The following is a 21345-nucleotide window of genomic DNA, read 5'->3' on the forward strand; positions in this document are numbered from 1 at the left end:
ATTATATTATAATATATTATAATATATTATAAATCAGAATTATATATTTCAATTGATAAATTTTAAATTTTAATGGCAATTATTAATGATTAATATCATTGATAACACATTAAAGTAACATATAAAAAATGAATTAAATTAATATATACGCATATATATTGTTATAAAATCAAATAAAACTAGATACCATCATACCTTCTTTAACATTGTTTTTCATCTGTATAAATATTTTTAATTATTACATAATTTATTAAATTTTCAATATAATTATATGATAATTATATACTTAATGTCTCGCGCAACTAAATCATAATAACATAATCAAATATGTACATTAATAATTAATAATATTATATCATTTGTATATGTAATATATTAAAATTTATTTCAATATTACACTGTAAATCTATAATATATTTTAATAGAACATAAATCACACAAAATTATATTTCAATGATTAAATTAAAAAATCGCAATTATTAATGTTCCTATGATTGATATATAATACATCAAAGTGATGTAAAGAAAATGGATTGAATTAATATATGCGCATATCATACAAAATCAATGTATACGTAAAATATTCTTGTTTATGCGTAAATAAAAAAATTCGAAAATCAGAGAGAACTCGACGGAGCTGTAGAGAGAGAAAAATCAGCGACCGTTTTAAGATTTATTTATTTAACGCAAAGTTAGACGCTACAACTTTGGTACAAAAACATAAAATAGTGGCGTTGAGAGGAAACGATACACTGCGAGCGGGTCCTCGAGTCTCTCCGCAAACGCGGGGGATGATGTTGCGCGCGTTTTCTTCTTTGATTTTTTTTATTAGACAATACGTCGCGATCCCGCGTTTCTTTTTCACGGGTGCAGGGATAAAGAAAACCAAGGAACGCAAAGGAAACGCTTCGAGTCTGACAGGCGACGATGAGAAAAGGGTACGAGCTCGAAGAACCGCGTTCGCCGTCGTATGAAAAGAACAGCCAAATGCTTTCAACGCATATATCAATCAAGCATACACAAGCGAGCGACACGCTTCGCGGCGTCTCTCAAAAAGTAACATCGAATCTTGCAAAAAATTACCACACAATATACGTCGATTACGCGACGAGCGAACGATGGGCTCGAGAGTGCTTGGCAAGAAGAGCTGATATAAATGGCAAATGTATGTAATTTTACAATTTTAATATACGATGCTAGAATGTGCGTAGAAATATAAAGCAATCATGCGAGCAAAAAGTGAATAAAGCAATATGTGGACGTAAATTCTCAGTCTTTAAGTTGTACGTTACTCTCGTTATCAATGTTTCCAGCTGGAAAAGAAATCAATGTTTAGCCGAAATTCAATTGAACTCACTGTTCGCTAAATGTTTCATTTCGCAACACTTCTTGCCAAGCACCCTGGACCGCTTAACATAACGTTATCACCTGTGCGACGTCGCGGACGTCCACTTCGCTTAATAAGACAAAACGATGAGCCGCGACCGAAATAGCGCGCGGACGTGATCACATCACTATATACGAATGCATAATATCATATCATTATCGGTCTATGCCGATGTGTTAGCTCTGGTTAAATTCGGAAGCGATTCGAAGCGACAAAGTTTTTCGCGGGGGCGAGTTAAGTTAGTAGAACGTGATACTATATAAGTCGTAAAGGGTGACTTGGGACGATACGGCTATGTTAATTACGGTAAGAGCGCGATCGTAACATATACACGAGACACGAGGCTTTTGCGCAGCCTTTTAAAATCACATCGATGAGTAAAAGTGCGTCGGCGTGTCGAGCCGCGACCAGTTTAAGACAAACAGAGGGTAGGAATTCCTCTGCGAAAGCAAAAGCGACTTATGAAGACGAAGCACCCCTTAAAATTTCATGCGGAAATTCTCCGTGTGTTTTTACTTTTAATCGCATTTATGTAAGTAAAAAACGAGATGACAAGTAATAAAATGATAACAATGATAGAATATACTAGTTACAACATTGAATTAATATCGAAATGCGTTGGAGATTACCAGAATATTAACATCCCTTGTATCTCTTCAATTAATAATTAAATAAATCTAATAAAAATAATAAATAAATTGAATGAAAATTGAGTTAATGCTAAAATAATAGCGAGATATACATAAATGCTAAAAGTTTGTTCCAAATGGTCCGAATTAAATATACTGAAGATGTAACACTCCTACTGTAATAGACATGTCTGTCGAGGATGCTCCTTCGCCCAGTCGCCCAACTGGGAGCCGGCTCGTACATCGTCTCGACAAACAAATGCGACACCTAGAAATATCTACTTACAACGTATGTATAATATATAGTTAGCGTATATATAATATATATTTATATTTGTATGTATATCTAGAAATAGTATCGTGATAAAAACGAACTATGAGACACGACGTCGTGATCGCGACGTCGCGGGATGTCGGGGGGATGCACAACCTGAAGATGCTCCGGAAAGCATCCGTTCCGTTTGTTCGCCCAAGATCCAACGAAGATCAACCACTCGATCGCGGTCGATCGCGTTTGAGAAAACGATCCGTCCCGATCTCTCGCTTCGTCGCAAAGATACAACGACGCCTTCTCGCGACCATCTGTCCGGCTTACGAGCTATCTACGTTAAATCAGCTTTTATATTACTCGAATCGCTTATATTTGTTAATTAACGATCATCGTCGCGATATCAGAATGAATCTTATCAGTACGTCGTAATCGATCGAAGAAGATTAGCACGGGGGTGGGATTAATTAGATGTTTACAGCGGACTAAATATTTATATCATATATAGGACGACAGCAAGTGTGGTGTGACTTGTATTGCGTGCACGCACCAGCGCGTGTATGTGAGGATAATGTTGTTAATGTATAATATGTTTAATTTATACGTGGCTGGCCTGCTATGTATCGAAGCGTTCCCTCGATGGCTTGCCGCATTGTTCTTCCTACGGACAGTCGATCGGCGTTTTCTATACGGAATCTTACCCTTCGAACGATAAGAAATGTCTCGGATCGTTCGTCTAAATGAATCGCTAAAGAGAACAACGACGATAATGACGAAAGACGAGAAGTGACGACGTACTCCATAAACTTTGCTCTCCGCGACGTCGAGACTCAAGATTGCCGATCGTCAAAAGGACAAAGGGGGAGGGGACACAACCTTCGTTACGAAATTATAAATCGTACAGTATATGTATATAATATATGTACGTATGTATGTCTATATATCTCGTACGCTCTCAGGGAGCGGCAGTGTGGCACAACCATGACTCAAAAAGCGACCAACTAATCTCATATGTATGTGTGTGTGTGTGTGTGTGTATCATATATACGTTTTTCTTCCCATTACGCATTCCTGCGATGATTGTAATCTAGAATTATACCCCGGATATATATCAGAAGACCCCCGTAAAATCCACCGTCGCCGAGAGCACCATCATCCGGGCCGCGTTTCTGCCGCAGTTGAGCGCCCGCGAACACGCGACTTCCGGTTGTGTGTTCGCTTTCCTACAGGACTGCCTCACAGCGACAGCTGCGAGCCTCAAACCTCGCGTACACGTTCGACGATAGTGCGGAGAAAAATTCAGATCGTCTTTTTTTATAATAAAAATATTTCATACAAAATAGGCAAAGATAATTAATAAGTTAATTGATAAGTTTATATCACATCTTTAAATCACGTCTCATGAGTATCATTCGTGTCTAAATGCAAATTTTGCCTTTTATCTCTGTCAAGCAGTATAAAAAGGTTTAAGTCGACATAATTGAACGTGTACAAAGAGTTTCAGGACTCGCAAGACTTGCGAACGAACCATGAGTGACTTCATGAATCGCTGTGCCTCCTTCGCGATAGGGCAGTAGATACAGACAGTCTTGAATCTGGCCTTCCTAGATGTGCGTAATCGACTGAATTGGTTCGAAAAATTGTATCAAAAACAAGGCAGTTTCAAAGTTGGCCTTCCCCAAAGATCAATTGTAAACGAATGTACTCGAGGAAGTACAAGGGAAAGATGGAAGGCCGACAAGTGTGCGAGAGAAAAAGGAGAAGTCGCGTAATTTGGTCGTATTAAGGGCGAAGGAGGCAATCTTACTTCGCAAGGCGGACCGCACAGATCTTTGTCGGTAGTCACGATCTCGAGATGATATCAACATGCGTATACCTTACGTGGTAATCGAATCTATCTACTCGCGACGACGTCTAATTTCTATCGTAAATCGTTGCAAATTGGACCGACGACAGCACCGGGGGAAGAATTAGCGTGCGCTTCATTTCCGCGTCTCTCGGCTACTTTCCTCGTGGCCGCCGGCTATCGAGAGAAGCGGAAGATCACGGAAGATGATGATTTACAGGTTACACTGCCACAGTATCGTAGGGTGTGAGGAGTCCCCCGTGACCGCCGTGGGGGCTGCCGGTTTGCCGGCCGGGAGCTTCGTTTCTGCAACAGGAATTTGCATTTTTGATATCCGACCACGTCGATTCTCTCTACGCAACTTCAACAACATTCTCGCGTGCAAATATCTTTTTCCTAATTTTAATACACTTATTTTTAACATTAGAAAGACAGAAGCATTTGCTTTAAATATTAGCAACTCCTATTTTGCAAGTGAAATTAATAGAAATGTAGAAATTAATATGAGAAATCTGTATGCGGATTAATACGACGAAAACATGCGTCATAACAAGAGCAGCGATATTAATTATGCTGTGAATAAATAAAATGTAAAAATGACAATCATAGAAAGACGCATATCAGTCGTTAATAACATTAGCAACTCATGAAGCGGATTTAATAGCGGTGATAATAGCAAGCTATTGCATGTTAATAACTGCAGTGGAGAAATATGTTTAGCATCCAAAATTTATGTATATCTCTACCGCATTTTACTTTCGAATTAGTTACGTAGCTATACGTTACACATAGCACTATTCAAAGCTACATGCAAATACATGTTATATTAGTAAGCGTTCTCGATTGGAAACATGTCCAACGTAAGCAACGTTTTGAAGGGTCGTCTACTCTGCTCGCCGCAAAACAAATGAGATAGCCGAATTTCGATGGGATGATGAAAATCAGCGAAAAATAGTATGACGCATCTCAAAAGCTCTTCACATATCTTTAACGTTTGTACACCCTGATTTGATTATGTTTAACGAACTTACGGCTTCCTGCGTAATTAGTCATGAAACAAGAAAAGATCAGATGTATGTTAAATAGTTAAATAATGAGATATTCGAGGGTCTCTTCGAAAGTCGCTAGTGAACCATCGCGCAATCGTTAATTCAATCGCGTGCGAATAATCTCGAGTATCCGAATAAAGGTATACGTCGAGGATTAAAAGGATCGATCGGTAGCGTAATCCTATAAAGAAGAACGCATAGAGATGAATCGGATAGCGGTCGAAGCCGCAGCGAGCGACAGTGAAACAGCGCTCAATTCGGAAAACACATCGCGTCGTACTTTGTCGCAATAATATATCGTTAATACATTGCTGTTGCTGCTCTCGCGTGATAATGAAATCGCTCGAGACACAGCAGCAGGAACGGTGTAATCGTCATTAAATTGTTCACACCGTTAACAAGCTCACTTGCGCTCTACTGACCTCTCTATGAGTTTACGCATCTCCTCGGTGGTCATGCCGTCCTTGCCGCGAGCATTCACTGAAATAGAAAAACACACGGCACGATTGACACAACGATTAAACTACTACGACAACACGTAGCATGCAATTCGTGAAAGCTATATAAATGATTAGGATAAAAAAAAATAGAGAAAAACACATATAGTCCACGCGGCGAGTCTTCTCCATTCACGACTCGCTCGCCATGCGATACGATCCGCATAATGCGAGCCGTCGTACGCCTAATAATGCCTAGTGCATATGAAAACGAGCATCAGTAGTAGGGCTGAATCGGAGTGAGATTGTTTCTCAAGAGGGAGCATGTTGCCGGATCAAATAAAACCCGAATAGGAAAGGCGAATCTTCGACTTCCCCATCGGATGGTGTCGAATCCCAGCTTCATGATCTCTCTCGTTCTACTCGTTCTCCGATCTATCCCGCGAATCTTTCTACTGACCGCCGTAGTTGCGGTTGACAAGCTGGTCACGATCACATTCGGCCTCGCTGATCTCATTGCTCTCCTTGCTGTCGTTGAAGCTGGAATTGTTCTGGTCCTGGTGGTTTCTCGGTGGTGGTGGAGGTGGTTCCGGTGAGCCGGACATAGGAATATTGCGAGCCGAGCCTACGCTACGACGTCCGACTGATCCGCGAGATCCATAATGATCATAAGGTGCACCATATTGTCCGTACTGAGATCCATACTGGTCTTCCTCGGGAGCGCAATTAGCCGGATCGTCATATTCGGGCGAGAAGACGTTATGAGTGCCGCTGCCGCCTCCTTGGGATGGTACGCGTGAGTAGCGGCCATTTTGACGCGGCTATGAAAAAAATTAGCAATTTTAGCAATAATTGTTCGATAGAAAAAATTTAATTTATAAAATAAATTATTCTTGAAAAATAAAATGATCAAGAATTTGCTTATATTGTTTAATTAAATATATATAAAAGATATAAAATACCATAGATTGAGATCCAGAACGGCTGTGAGCAGAAGCATTAGTCGGATGTCCTACTGGTGGTCCCATGGTGCCAGAATGGCCGTTTCCTGGATGAGGGAAGGTCTGGAATTGCATAGCCTTGCTCGGGTCCATTTCCTCGCGGAATCCCAAAAGATGGAAGGTAGCGTACGGGCAGATCTCATCCTCCATACCTGCAAATGGGTAATCAACCAGGGTAGACTCTGCCGCTATGAGCGAAAAATCTATGAAACATGATTTGTCGAACGATAAAGATTGCTTTAAAGATTGCTTCTCATGTGTAAAGTCCATTATGACAATTTTATTGAGCTTTGACTCGATTGACAATAGAACTGAGAAAATTGCAAGCAATCTTTTCCTCTATTGATTTTACGTGCTACTTCTATTCAGATTTAAACGAGCAAAAAATATTTTTACTCACTTTTACGTTTCTTCTTTCCTCGATTCTCATTCTACGTTAAATTATTAAATCTTCAATAATTCCTCATGCGTATTAAAATATATTTAAATAGATTTATTTCAATTGACACCCGGTCGCCTTATCAATTAATCGCGCAATTTCTATTTTATATAAAACAATGTTATTTTTTTTAATTAATTAATCAACGTAATTTTATCTATTTATTTACCTAAACTTGATATATAAACAATGAATCAAATCTCTGAATAAAATCTAAATAATATTTAAAAGTATTAGATATTTGTTATGCATTCTAGAAATCTGAAATCGATATGACGATAACGGGCAGAGACATTTTTATCCTAACTTTATGTCTCAAAAACAATGAGTGTAAATAAATGTAATTTTTCTTTATGTGATTCGTGTCATTTGTCGGCGTGCTATGAACGCAGGCATGCGAAAACGTGCAACATCGAGAAACGTGTTGTTAAAGTGACACGAGGTTCTTGAGGAGGGACTTACGAAGACCGCCAGCAACGTCGCCGGCTCCGGCCTGCGATTATCGATCTCGTAGGGCGATCGGACGAATGCCGGACGCCCCCGTTAATCAATAATGCTCTTTTACCAACCTCTATGCGAGAGACCGTCTGCGCTGCCCATACGTGGTGGCGGCGGGCATCTTCTGTTGGGCACGTAGTGACTCAATTCCTCATACATGTGTCGTCTCGGATCCCACGTCGAGTGACTCCTTAACGAGCCAGTTCCACCTATCGAACACATACTACAAAGGTCGTACGACACGCTGGCGCCTATCAAGATTCATTCTTGCCAACTCTGTTCTCTTCGGAGGACTGAAGATTCTGGGGAGGGCATTCCTTTTTTTCTCTTTTTTAAAGGCACGATTAATGTCGAATCGGTGCAGTCGACACTCGTTAGGCACCAACGGCGTGATAAGCGCAAACAAATAGAAACGAATGTTATTTTCGCTGGAGGGACATATACATCTCGACATAACGTATATAAGAACGTATATAACATTTCGAAGCAAGAGGCGAACGAAAAAAAAACTGGCAATGGTCGTGTGTATAACTTCTGTTTGAGGGCTGTGTGACACTGGTCGGGAGCCTAACGATGTATAATATATATAAAAAAATGTATTTCTTGAGAAAAGATGAAAGAAGGAACTATCGTGCCGATGCGACAACAACTACACAAGTAGTAGTCGAAACTGGTCTAAAAGGTAAGTGTTGGCAGTTGTGGCTTACTTATAACTGTACCTCGCTTGATACGATCACATGTGTTGTAATTGGAACCAGGCACAGGTGGCAGCTTGCGATTCGGTGGCGCGATATATCCAAGTTCGTCACGAAGATCGGATCTGCGTTTGTCTAGAGTTGCGCCGCCAACACCGGTTTGTTGATAGACTACGTCATCTATAATACAGTGAATTGATCTGGTAAATATGACCGCACTTATGTCTAATATAATATTTTCAATATTATTATTTTTAATATAGATTACATTGATTATGCCATCACCCACGCTTGTGAAACAAAAGGAAGAGGAAAATTAAGAGAGCGGGATATTTCGAGGAGACTGCAAGACAGGGTGGCCGACGCGTGGATCAATCGTCGGGAAATTATTATGATAATATTACAAAATAATATATTATGTTATAATATCTGTATATATAATGTGTTGCATTTAATTACGCTCGTAAAATTATTAGCGCAATTTAATTTCCCGATGAATCTCCACCGTCTTTATGCGACTTAATAGGTAAAAGTAATAAAAAAAAATTTGTATACATTGTCCCTCGTAATATTTCTCGTCGGCTGAAGAGATACCTCGCAGCCGCGTTTGTTCCGGACCTCGAGTTCTCCTCGAGAGGGCCACGCAAATGACAACTATTCCTACTATTATGACAACGACCGTCGCGCCGACCGGCACCACCACGTTTACGTCGAGCCAGCTGGGTAACCATGGGAAATAACGTCTTACATCCGCAGCGTTGTCGTTACCGCCGTTACGTACGGGAGGTGCGATCGTGCCTGTTCGAGAAGACAAATAGAGAAAAAGATTAGGCAAATGCCATTACCTTTATCGCTACCGTGGCCCTTCCCCCTGAGTACGCAGATCACGATGACGGCAACGATTATAACGAGAATGGCTGCTACCACCGGCACGACCAGATTTAAATTAGCCATGAAAATTTTCATCGGGTCTTCGTCATTGCCACCACCGTTCACGTCCGGTATCTCGCGGGCCGGTGCAATGGTGCCTGGAACAAAAAATGTTTCGGCTTTAATCCAGCCACCATTGGCACCGGCTACGAGGCGCCGCTGCGAACGCCGGAACAAACTCATACTCACCGCCAGTCACCGTCAATGTCGCGAATTCATACTCGGCCACGGCGAAACCAGCATTATTGTGAGCCGTAACACGTAAATGATACCAGCTAGCGGGATCCAGATCCAATACTACGAAGTTACCGCCTATCTTGACATTGTTCGAGACCTGATTCCATTCCTGTTGATGCCTGAAGAAACATGCACTTTTAACTATCGATTTCGATTAAATTATACATACGAACTTGAGAATTTTTTATCTTTTTATCTTACTTCTTCTTGTGTTCAACGACAAAGTATAACATGGGACAGCCACCGTCCGACCAGGCGCTCAAGTGCAGAGTGATGCTGTTCGTGGATACTTCGATAAATCTTGCCGCTTCAGGGATGATCGGTTTGGAGCCTTTCGTGCGCGTGTTTAGAATATCCGAAGGGTCGCCAATTCCAATTCTATATAAATTAATTTTCATTGTCATTGTTATTGTATAAAATTTCTCATCGCCTATTTGTTAGTTTATAGTTATGATGATAAAGTTACCCGTTATAAGCCGTGACGTAGATCTGATATCGAGAACCGCACAACAAGTTTTCAAGAGTATATTTTTGTGCCGTCGAACTGATCTGAACAGTTTCCCACTCGCCAAACTCGGGTTTGTAGTGAATTGTATAGCCGTGAATCGGTGCATTGTCAGTCGGATGCGGGCGTAATTTCATTGTCAAAGAATTTGTAGTGGTGGCGGTAAGTGTGACCTGCGGCGAGTGCGGAGGAGCTGCGAACGTAATATTAATCTCAATATAATCGACAAAATTAAAATTAACAAATAAAATTTTCGAAATGTTTTTTTCACTTACCATGTACAACCAATTGATGAGTTACAGTATCGTGTCCAAAGGAGTTTTCCACATAGCAAGAATATTCGCCGGTGTCCGCGCGGTCGACTTCCTTGATAAACAGTGAACCTTCGGGCAATTGTCTCAATCGGTCGCTTGGCTGAAGAGTCGCGCCTCGTACTTTCCATGTTACTTCCGGTGCAGGTACGCCAACAGTGAGACATGGCAGCTTTACGTCTTCCTTGTATATTGCAGTGAATTTGTCGTCGAACGATGCAATTTTAGCCGGTACTGTAAAAATAAATATAATAATTAGAAATATTTTTAAATTAATGATCAACTATAAAAGATTATAATTATTTTTTAAATTAAATTTAATTTGATTAAACTAAAATGCAAATATTTTAAGCAAATTAAGAAATAAGAATTTAAGAAATTGGAAGTAAAAATTTACCTCGAACACTTGGAGCCAGAGTCACAATCTTAGAAGCTTCTCCTTCGCCGATATTTGTGCTAGCAGTTACCCAAAATTCATATCTGAGTTGTTTATCTAATCCAGATGCTTCGTGAGTAAGTTGATTCGGCGGTACTTTCTGGCTAGTTGGTTCCTCAGCATTATCAGCTTTCGTGTAAACGGTATACTGAGAAATAACTCCGTTAGGCTGGCTAGGTGGTCGCCATGAGATAAGAATAGATTCCGCGGACATGACCAGAGCTTTGATAGCAATTGGAGCTTCAGGTGCTGAGAAAATGAAAGAATATTAATTTAAAAAAATATTTAAGAATATTAATTTTATTTACTGAAAATAATTATTACAAATTTTTTTTCAATGCAAATTTTTTTATTATCATAAAAGTAGCAAAGTCGTTGCTTCTATAAAAATAAAAGTCGATATAAAATAAAAAAATAATAGTCGATATAAAAAAATGTGAAAGTTACTGCATGATTACTATTATATTTTTAAATTTGAATAATATATTCTCGAAATATGTCTTTGCACACGTTGAATAGTTTTTAAAATTACCATCTTGTTCGGTCTGGCAGTGAATCGGTGCGGACTTGACTCCATCTCCGCCGGAAGTAAAAGCCAAAACTTGCATACTGTAGTTCGTGTACTTCTTGAGGCCGTGTAGAATGGTTTCGCTGGAAGACGTGATCTTGGTGTCCTTCGTATTTTCATCGTACCATGTGTCGGACGGGCCATAAATAACCTGAAACAAATATTTAAAGACGCCGCTGCTAAATATATATTCTTCTAAAATCGCAGCTTCACTCACTTTGTAGCCAGTAATAACACCATTAGCCGCGCTGAGAGGTGGTGACATCCAGGATACTCTGATAGTTTGAGAGGTAAGAGTCGTGCAGGTGGTGTCGTGCGGCGGTTGTTCGGGTACACCTTCCGCGGTGTGTTGTCTGCGTTCTTCGCTCATCGGTCCGGAACCAACCTTGTTGAATGCCTGAACGACCACGCCGTATTGCGTATAAGTCTTGAGATTAACGATCTGCAGATGATGATGTTCCTTTCCGTCTTCCTTGGAGAATTCGACAGTCTCAAACATATATGGCTTGTCCGCCGATTGTCTGTATCCAACGTAATAGCCGAGAATTTCGCCGTTCCAATCTTCACGTGGAGGTGGTTTCCATGTTACCTGACGAAATATTTATTGTAATAAATATTTGTTATTGTCGTTACACATTCTGAAGCATTCACAACACATTCTGATCGTTACCTTGAGTGTATGCTGATCGAGAGCGTCCACTTTGACAGAGGTTGGCGGACCAGTAGGTGCTTCTTCGGCAGTAATAATGGTAACCATGTCAGACGGATCAGATGTGCCAATTTCATTCTCAGCGACGATTCGAAGATGATATGTAGTTGCGGGCCTCAGATTATATACTCCAGCTACATTTTGTTGCGAGCCAGGTACAAGCACTCTATCGATATCAGTTTCCCAGGAGCCCTTGCTAATCTTGTATTCAATGACATATCGCTTGATAGGACTGTTTCCATCGTATGGTGCGGCCCATGATAATTGCACAGAACGTCCTGATTTATCCAACACCTTGAGACCATATGGAACTTCCGGTACCTCTATAAAAAATTATAGAAGTGTGATTCAAGTGATTCGTCGAGTATCTATTGATATCACGTTATTCATAATTAAATAAACCAACCTTGTACAATCATGTTAATGCTAGTATCATCACTGCCAAAAGCGTTCGTAGCTACGCAAGTAAACAAAGCAGAGTCGCTTCTTTCGGTTCGTTTGATGCTCAAGTCGGACAGTACTCCATTGGCTAAGATTTCTTCGCGAATAGTGTAACGAGGATCGCTCTTTGTATCTAGCCTTTTGTTATTCATGTTCCATAAGATGCCGATTGGTTTCTCTCCTTGTGCCTCGCATTGCAACACAGCCGGTTCTCCACGACGAGCGGTCTGATTTCTTAATTTAATTTCAAATTGAGGAGGAGCTAAAAAAAGATAAAAGATATGCAAAATAACAGTATGCAAAACAAACAGTATATTGAGTGTTATTAAAAAACGTGAGAACCTAAAGTAAAGTACCTTGAACCGAAATAAGAATGACAGCCGACAAGCCTGATCCAATGCCGTTAACAGCCTCGCAAAGATAATAGCCTTCATTCGTTTTTTGGATGTTATTAATAGATAGAGTGCCATCTTCCACACTAATATCAGGATTGCTCAATTTCAAGTCAGTGTAATCTCCCGGCGTATCCCCTGTAAAATCAAACAAACGCGATTAATGCATGCTTGAAATGTCTTATATATTTGTCAAGCTGCGGCTGTAAACGCACTCACCAGCAGCTCTCTTCCATGTGACTTGAGGCTTGGGGAAACCGTCGGCTTTGCATTCAACTCGCGCATCAGATCCTTGAGCGAATGCCTTATCAGTGGGTTCCAAAATCCAACGAGGAGGTACTGTTACAGAATAAATAGATTAGTTGCATTGTACTATCGGGCAACACAGAATTTTGCAGTATCCAGGAGCCAGTCGCTTGTGAAAACTCGAGCCATATATTTTTGAGAAGTATTCATCAGATTATTATTTATCGTAAAAATATTCTAATAGTATCCATATAATAATATTATAATAGTATTAATCAAATATTACAATTATATATTGATGGATAATTATATAATTATCATTTTTTATAATTCCATAACATAAGAAATATTAATAATAAAGTTGAATAAATAGAGCCAACAAGTAAATTTGAAATTTGTGAAATCAAAAAGTTTTGTTTATCCAAAGAAAGTTAATAAAATTGTCGATTAAGAATTTTATATTTTAGATATTTTTAATATTGTTATAAAATCAAGGAGAACTCGAATTATGAAAATTAGTTTTGTCGCGTGCAGGACAAAACGCGACACGCTCCTGCTACTGCGATGAATAGAATATGATATATCATGCGGGATTCTGACATGATTATACGGGTATCTAATGCATGAAGAGAAAGACAGAAAGAAAGACGTGATGCGGGCAGAAAGAGAGATTACGGATTCAGCTCTGAAAGAGTTCAATAGCGAACATGCACGAAGCGTTATTAAATTAATCGTCAAACATAGTGCATCATGCTGTACCGCGTTTACGAATAGTACTCGATATTATGCGTTCGTTCAAGTATAAATTCATGCATTAAATGTCTCTCTACTAAGCTACATCCGCGTCTACAAAATGAACAAGTCAAGACGTGTGGTGAGGTGGCGAGGGGGCGAGGAGAGAGAACGTGTTAGGGGGATTCATTCGTGGATAGGGGTATGATATGAATTTATTCAGGGGTGAGAATTCTGAGATGCGGCTGGTTGGATGGTCGGTCGGTCATCTTAGAACAAGGACGCGTTTTAGCGCGATGGGGGTACGGTGAGGTATAAATCGACACTCGAACGAGACGAATATAATATGCAACTCGCATGTGTCAGACCTATGCAATTCTGCGATCGTAAAGTAGCAATTAGATTCGTTTGTGCTACGAGAAACGCGTTCGTGAAGGATGTAGAAAACGCGATGAGATTCGCGTGCGTAAGGAAGATACATCCTGAGCGTCGCGTTATTTCGCCGCAGGGATGATCGAAGCCAAATGTAAAAAGTCGCAGAAGAACGGCTGACGATGAGAGCAAGATAACGAGGCGGGCAAAATAAACGAGGAAAGGCCAACGGCTCGACATAAGCTAATGATTTTTGGACCACGAAGGCCTTCAAATTGATCTTCGCTCGCTTGAAAAAACCGACGAATACGTAGTAAAAAGAAGAGATACAACAGATAAAAGTAAACGTGGATAGAGACAAGAAGAGGCAAGAAAGAGTATGAAAAGAAAATAGCAAGACAGTGAGCGAGAAAGGAAGAGAGTACGCGCGAGAAGGTCGTCAACGGCGACGAAAGCAACGCGCTGCGTACAAGTTGAATTGTAGAGCGAGCGCCGAACCAACTGAAATTTTCTGAAAAGCTTGTCGCCAACAGGGAAAAACACACGATCAGCTTTACAGCAACGATGAATAAGATGCAATCCAATCACAAGCCTGCGCTCATATACTTTCGCGGGATCTGCGCACGGCTGCATTTTCATTCCAAAACTTTTGCTCAGCCATCATTATCAATTATCATTATCGTGTCATTCTCAGTGCTCCGTTCTTTATTCTGGACCTAACCGTGGACTCGTAAGGTTGCCTCGTGGACCGTCTTGCCTGACAGATTACTAGCGACACACGCATAACGTCCGTCATGCTCCGGTGTTACCGGCTCGATCAGTAGTGTACTAATCCGTGGAGCGGGTTTCCCGATGTTGTATCCCATGTATTGCGGCAACAATTCGCCCTCGTAAGTCCAGACAATCTCGATCGGCGTGTCGCCGACCGGCACCATACATGCCAATTGGGCGGCCTGTCCGGCAAAGATCGGATGGTCTCCAAAATCGAACGGACTGATCCGTGGCAGGACTGCAACGGAATGGTAGGTAGATCCATGCTCTCGTAACGATCCTTCTCTTGGATTTCTTTTCGATCAATCGATCGTTTGCGCTCTTTTTCTGTACATAATATGCTCATCTGTTTCAATGTTAGCGTTGCCTTTCCTCTTTGTTTTCGGCGCCGTCGTTCTCTGCATGTCGCGATACGTTCGTAAATAATTGATGGTACTAAACTAATTATATGGGATCGAGATTAACTTTTTCATGGAGTTGACTAATGCGGTATTATTTCGGTAATCGAGTAATCGAGATGTATGAAGGGATGCGGAGTGACAGAGAATGTGACAGAGAGTGAGAGACAGTTCTGGGCCGGGAAAGAACGGGAGACACGGCTCGTCTCGTAATATCGACGGTTTGTACTCGATTCGAACGATCGTGGGCACAAACTACGTACGCCTATATGAACCAGTTAAACGATTTAATCTCGTTACAAGAAAGACAATTCTCTATAAATAGAAGGAAAGAGTATGCGCCGAGCAATGCAAGACTTCCAGACAACACATATCTCGTAATAATATCATTGCAACAGTCAGGGCGGACAGAGATTGGAGATTTTACGACGTATATGAAAGCGACAGCAAGGGTAATAAATCTAATATCGAAAAAACGTTCTACTGAGATATTAGATAAATATATATAAATATAAATCTACAACCGAATAAAAAGGTAAACGTACCACTGCTTTCCGCTCAAATAGTAACACGCATACAAAACGGTAGTACTCTCACTACGCGTACGCCCGTTAAACACCATCATCATGCCGCGCGGTTTCGCTTTATGTTAAAGAAAAGATATGTATATACTTTATATTTTTTTTATATCTTTTTCTGTTTTATACTGGATGCTTTTGTGATCGTGTGATTTACGCTTTCTCTGTACCGTTCACTTTGAGATGGGCGCTGTGCCGTGCACTGCCCGCTGGATTATCGGCGACGCAAGCATATTCTCCGGCGTGCTCTCCCCTGACAGCGGGTATCGTCAGGGCCGAGACTCTATCCCCCAACGCGGTGATACCCACTCCGTCGCCTACCTCTAAGTGGCGGCCCTCGAACAACCACTTGAGCGAAATCGGCGTGTCCCCCTTCACGACCGCGCAATGGACGATTATCAGATCGCCGGAGTTGGCCTCGTCGAACGCGAACGGCTGCAGATGTGGAACGACTGCCGAGAGATAGAGAACGGACAGAGGCTAGAGACAATAGGCAATAATATACCGAGACAGAAAGAGAGAGAAGGAGAGAAAGACACGAACAAAAATGAATGTTCCCGCTTATCGAGGCGGATTTATACCGCACGGAATCTGGCGCGATTAGCCCGATCCTTGTACAGCCTGCCCTCGTGCCTGATCGCGTTCGCAAAAATAGGCAACCGCGATTAACCTTTATTATACAGCGATCGATAAGAGCGCGGCGGATATTTGAGCGGAAATTGATTTCGATAAAAATGTCTCTACGGGAGAAGCAGTGATCTAGGATAATGGATGAGGAGGGAGAATCGGATGAGAATCGGAATAGGCGGGTTCGCAAGGCTCAACGAAATATCGAGTAGATCCTTGCTGATCAGTATGCACCGTTCACTATGAGATCGGCCGAGAGTTCATGCCTGCCGGCAAGGTTTTCCGCGATACATGTGTATGTTCCAGCATGGGTCGCCTGGACGGATCCTATGCTCAGTATAGCGCCTCGTCCGCCCAGATCCACGATCGAGATCCCAGAGTGCGGCGAAATCGCATGACCGTTTAAGGTCCAACGAAGCTTCAAAGGTGGATCGCCCTCGATCACTGCACACGGTACCGTTACTACTTGACCTGAGTTAAGCGGCTCCTCGCCGAAAACGAATGGCAATAATTTTGGAATGACTGGAAGAAAGAAAAAGAGATCAGAAAAGAAGAGAGAAAGAGTTATCGAAGCTGAAGTCATTAAATCAACGTTGATGAAACATTGCGGTTTTTAGAAGACAGAAGATAGAAATCGTATTATCCTTCTCGCTTGTTTCTTCATTTCTTCTTGCTCCCCCTGCTTTGCGATCTGTGTTATGGAGTGTATCGTCTTTTTGTATTGTATTTTTGACGCTATATGTTTCACGAAGCTAATCAAGACAACAAAATTAATAAAGAGAACATATATGTGTAACGAAGAAAATCGAGAAATGTCACGTCCAATAATAACATACGTAGGTGGCTAAAGTAATAGTAGCGGATTCTAGAGAACACAGACACACGCCGTGCTATGAATAATAAGAAAAGCGAGGAAACGAAGTGTAGCGAAATTTAGAAAGAAAAATAACAACATGGAATAGAAATTAAAATGAGATTGAAAGAGAGAGAGAAAGAGAAACGAAAAAAAATATCTAAAGGACGGGAAGGATTACTCTCGGATGAGAAAGATGGCTAAATATGCAAGTGCGAATCGCGAGCATAGATTTGTCGAAAGGTGTACCATTCACGTCCAAGGTGACCGAATGCGAAATTGATCCAGCCGCGTTTGAAGCAACGCAGGTATATTCTCCAGCATGTCGCGCAGCTACCGATTCGATGGTCAGTTGTTTGACGCGCTTTCCGGTATCAGACACGATCACGTCGCTGTGATAAGATTGTATAGGATGGCCATCGAAGGTCCACGTGATCTCCAGAGGAGAATCGCCTTTGGTCACAACGCACTGCACCGATACTAAGTCCCCGGCGTTAGCGGGTTCCTCGCCGAAGGAGATCGGTGCTATCTGCGGGGAGACTGCGATACGAACGCAAGATAAAACAAAACTCGAAGAAATAGAAAAATGATGCATTTTTATTTGCGAAGTCCGATGAATAGATATTTTTAAATTGGTATTTGGCGTCCAGAATCTAGAAGAACGACGAACGACGAGCGATTTTTTTCGAGATAGCGTAAGTCATAAGAATAGACGTAGCAAGCGGAATAAAATTGAAGGTAATATTGTTCATATGGATCTTTGAGGATAGAGTTTGTCATCAGCGATAGCTTTAGTAATTTATATTTTGTTAGGAAGGATAGAATTTTTGAAGTATTTTATGGGATAAAGTGCTGACGATGATACTACGTCTTAACATGCGATTTTTTAGTACCATTGACCGATAAAATGGCGGAACGGCTGACGGATCCGACCAGGTTGCTCGCGACGCAGCTATATTCGCCAGCATGACGGGCGGTGACGGATTCAATAGTCAGAAGAGACGTCTTTTTTCCGGTATTTGTAATTGTTACGTCAGGATGAGTGAGACGCGTAATAAGCTCGCCATTCAAACTCCATCGTATTTCAATCGGTAGATCGCCTTTCAAAATACTACAAACTGCAGAGACTTGTTCGCCCCAATTAGCTGGTTCTTCGCTGATGGAAAATGGAGCGATCTGTGGAGCGACTAGAAAAACAATCGCAATAAAACGATCACTGTATCGCATATATAAACGATATATAAACTCTTCGATCGGCAAGAATTATAGAATTATGTAAAATACATTTTTTTTTGAGCAAACGTACTTTGTTTTCATAATCAATTTTTCTAGATAATCGATCAAAATCGATGAATTCTTTAATTGTCTTAGATATATAGATTTTGCTCAATAATTATATTCGTATGTAATCAATTGCCAATTATACCTCACTCGATGGGATAGTTTTAAAAGGGTATCGATGTTATTGACGTGAAGAAAAGGAAACGATTTCATCTAAGTATGCTTGCAGGCAGATTAGTGGGCTCAATTTCTCGATCTTAGCGACACATTTCGGTTCATGCAGTGCTGTACCATTTACGGCCAGAGTAGAGGAGTAGCTCGTTGCTCCAGCGGCATTCGAGGCCGTGCAAGTATACTCCCCGGCGTGTCTCGGGCTCGCGGCCTCGATAGTTATTAAACTGACTCGCTTGCTGGTACTTGCAATAGACACATCTGCGTAATTTTCTTTGGTGATGGGCTCGCCGTTTAGCGCCCACGATACCTCGATCGGCAAGTCGCCCTTCACGATCGTGCAGACCGCCGAGACCGCCTCGCCCCAATTCGCGGGCTCGTCGCTGATCGAGAACGGTGCTATCTGCGGAGCGACTGAAAACGATATTTTCCAAGACGTGTCAAATCTATTCACAGACTCAAATTCGAATACCTGCATACCAACATTTGATACGCGAAGAAAAGATGCCTATCAGAAAATATTATTTATTGAAAAATGTTGCTCTAATTTGTATGAATTAGTGTTTCATCCTCCTATGTTTCTATTGCTATACTTATCTGATTTTGTTGCACATGTTTTTATATGATAAATGATAGAAAAATAAAAAACTTTGGGTTTGAGAACGATATAAAAAATGCAATCAAGTATGAGAGAGTGTTCGTAGTATCATTATTGTTTTAAGCTAACTTCATCATGTTTCGCGGAGATAGCGAGCTGCAAAATCTCCGCGGTCACAGTGAATGCACGATGAGAAGCCAGACGATAGACAGACGCGTCCTCATCGTCCCCCGTACTCGACAAAGCGGGAAAGAATGTTGAAAAGATATGAACGTGGATGAGGAAGTTGAAGGGGATGATGGAAAGGAGGGACGTTTTGTCTTCTATGCCCGGCGGAGAAAGAATAGTCGCGAGATGAGATATCGCGTATGTATGCATGCGCGCGTGTTACCATTTACAGCTAGAGCGGCCGTATGACTGGAAGCCCCGGCTTTGTTCGACGCGGTGCAAGTGTACTCGCCGGCGTGTCTGGCCGCGACAGCATCGATCGACAGGACGCTGAGACGCTTGCCCTTCGTTATAGAGAATTGATCTGCGCTCTCGGCGGATATCGGTTCGCCGTTGAACGCCCAGGCAATGTCCATCGGGAAGTCCCCCTTGAGGATGGAGCAGGTCGCGGAAATTGCCTCGCCCGAGTTCACCGGCTCGTCGCCGAACGTGAACGGGAAGATCTGCGGAGCAACTGCGATCGCGGATCGCGCGTGAGAAATAAAAATTCGATGAAACTCCCCTTCGCGAATTACGGTCCTCGCGGTCCTCGCGAGTCGTCAACAATGATTACGGCGATCAGGAGCAAGGATATCGTATCGTGAGACAATGCGATGATGGGGGATGATTTACGATGAATTATGAATCGCTGTGATGGGTTAAGCGAGTGCTGTACGACGTTTAGCTGACGTGCAGGTGTGCTTCTGGAGATAAGTAGGTACCGTTGACAGCGAGGGTCGTCGAATGGCTGACGTTGCCGGCCTTGTTCGTAGCTACACACGTATACTCGCCCGCGTGCCTCGCGGCCACGGACTCAATGCTGAGAGCGCTCATATGTTTATTAATCTTCGTGATCGTGATATCCGAATCGTGCGGATTAATCGTATGGCCGTTAAACTTCCAAGCGATCTTTATGGGAGAATCGCCTTTTGTAATAGAACACGTCACGGAAACCATGTCGCCCGAATTCGCCGGTCCATCGCTAATCGTGAAAGGCCCTATGTGCGGCGCAACTATAATATTACGATAATAAATATCAGCCAATTTCCACAACCGTTAAATTTAAATTTATATAAAATAATAAGTTAAAAACCTCTTTATTACATATGTATATATATTTATATAAGTATATATATTTATATTCTTTATAATCCTCCTCGAGTAAAATTATTTGTTCAACGCGCAAATTATGTTTTTGATGGTGGATCCTAACATCGCTGAAATAAAAGGAGAAGATATCGACGAGATTATTTTATAGATTATTTTTGTTTTACATTTTTTTGCATGGGAAAAGGAATTGAAGGAAATCGTGGGAGTGATAAACCTCTCTGCACATGCACGATAGGGAAAAGTGAGAATAGCTACGCGAAACACAAGACGTGGGAAGACCTTTATACCATTCACGGCAAGTGATGCGGAATAACTCGTTCCACCAGCAACGTTGCTAGCCGTGCAGGTATATTCTCCAGCATGGCGTGCTGTCACGGCATCGATCGTAAGCAGACTGACGCGCTTGCTGGTACTGACTATCGATATGTCAGAATGATCTCGAGAAATTGGCTCGCCGTTGAGTGCCCACCCGATCTGGATTGGGTGATCGCCCTTTAACACCGTGCAAGTTACCGTGATGGTGTCACCCCAATTTGCCGGTTCCTCGCCGATCACAAACGGCATGATTTCGGGGGCAACTATAGAAGCGTTTAATTATAATTTTATTTTACTCCAATTTCAGT

General features: G+C 41.6%; 1 protein-coding gene across 20 annotated transcripts in view; it reads right to left on the reverse strand.

The window, feature by feature from the left end:
- Positions 1-660: 660 nt before the first annotated feature.
- The window catches only part of Dscam1 (Down syndrome cell adhesion molecule 1), a 70409-nt gene continuing 49724 nt past the window's right edge, over positions 661-21345 (reverse strand). For 19 of the 20 annotated variants that reach the window (XM_083106530.1, XM_083106528.1, XM_083106524.1 and 16 more), the window contains 18 exons: positions 12998-13117; positions 12743-12916; positions 12352-12648; positions 11907-12268; positions 11454-11825; positions 11201-11387; positions 10630-10917; positions 10197-10466; positions 9883-10114; positions 9618-9794; positions 9369-9535; positions 8805-9047; positions 8274-8429; positions 7626-7763; positions 6579-6769; positions 6077-6437; positions 5602-5659; positions 661-4436 (listed from right to left, as the gene is read on the reverse strand). In XM_083106530.1, coding sequence (XP_082962656.1) covers positions 4352-4436; positions 5602-5659; positions 6077-6437; positions 6579-6769; positions 7626-7763; positions 8274-8429; positions 8805-9047; positions 9369-9535; positions 9618-9794; positions 9883-10114; positions 10197-10466; positions 10630-10917; positions 11201-11387; positions 11454-11825; positions 11907-12268; positions 12352-12648; positions 12743-12916; positions 12998-13117 — 3878 coding nt within the window. In that variant the 3' untranslated portion in view covers positions 661-4351. Of the gene's footprint in view, positions 4437-5601; positions 5660-6076; positions 6438-6578; positions 6770-7625; positions 7764-8273; positions 8430-8804; positions 9048-9094; positions 9278-9368; positions 9536-9617; positions 9795-9882; positions 10115-10196; positions 10467-10629; positions 10918-11200; positions 11388-11453; positions 11826-11906; positions 12269-12351; positions 12649-12742; positions 12917-12997; positions 13118-21345 lie in introns of all 20 variants that reach the window. The other variant, XM_083106522.1, reaches the window with a different exon arrangement.

This window comes from Camponotus vicinus, unplaced genomic scaffold (genome assembly GCF_025532165.1).
Source record: "Camponotus vicinus isolate PSW18456_S1 unplaced genomic scaffold, iyCamVici1.0 SCAF_8, whole genome shotgun sequence".
NCBI classification, from domain to species: Eukaryota; Metazoa; Arthropoda; class Insecta; order Hymenoptera; family Formicidae; genus Camponotus; species Camponotus vicinus.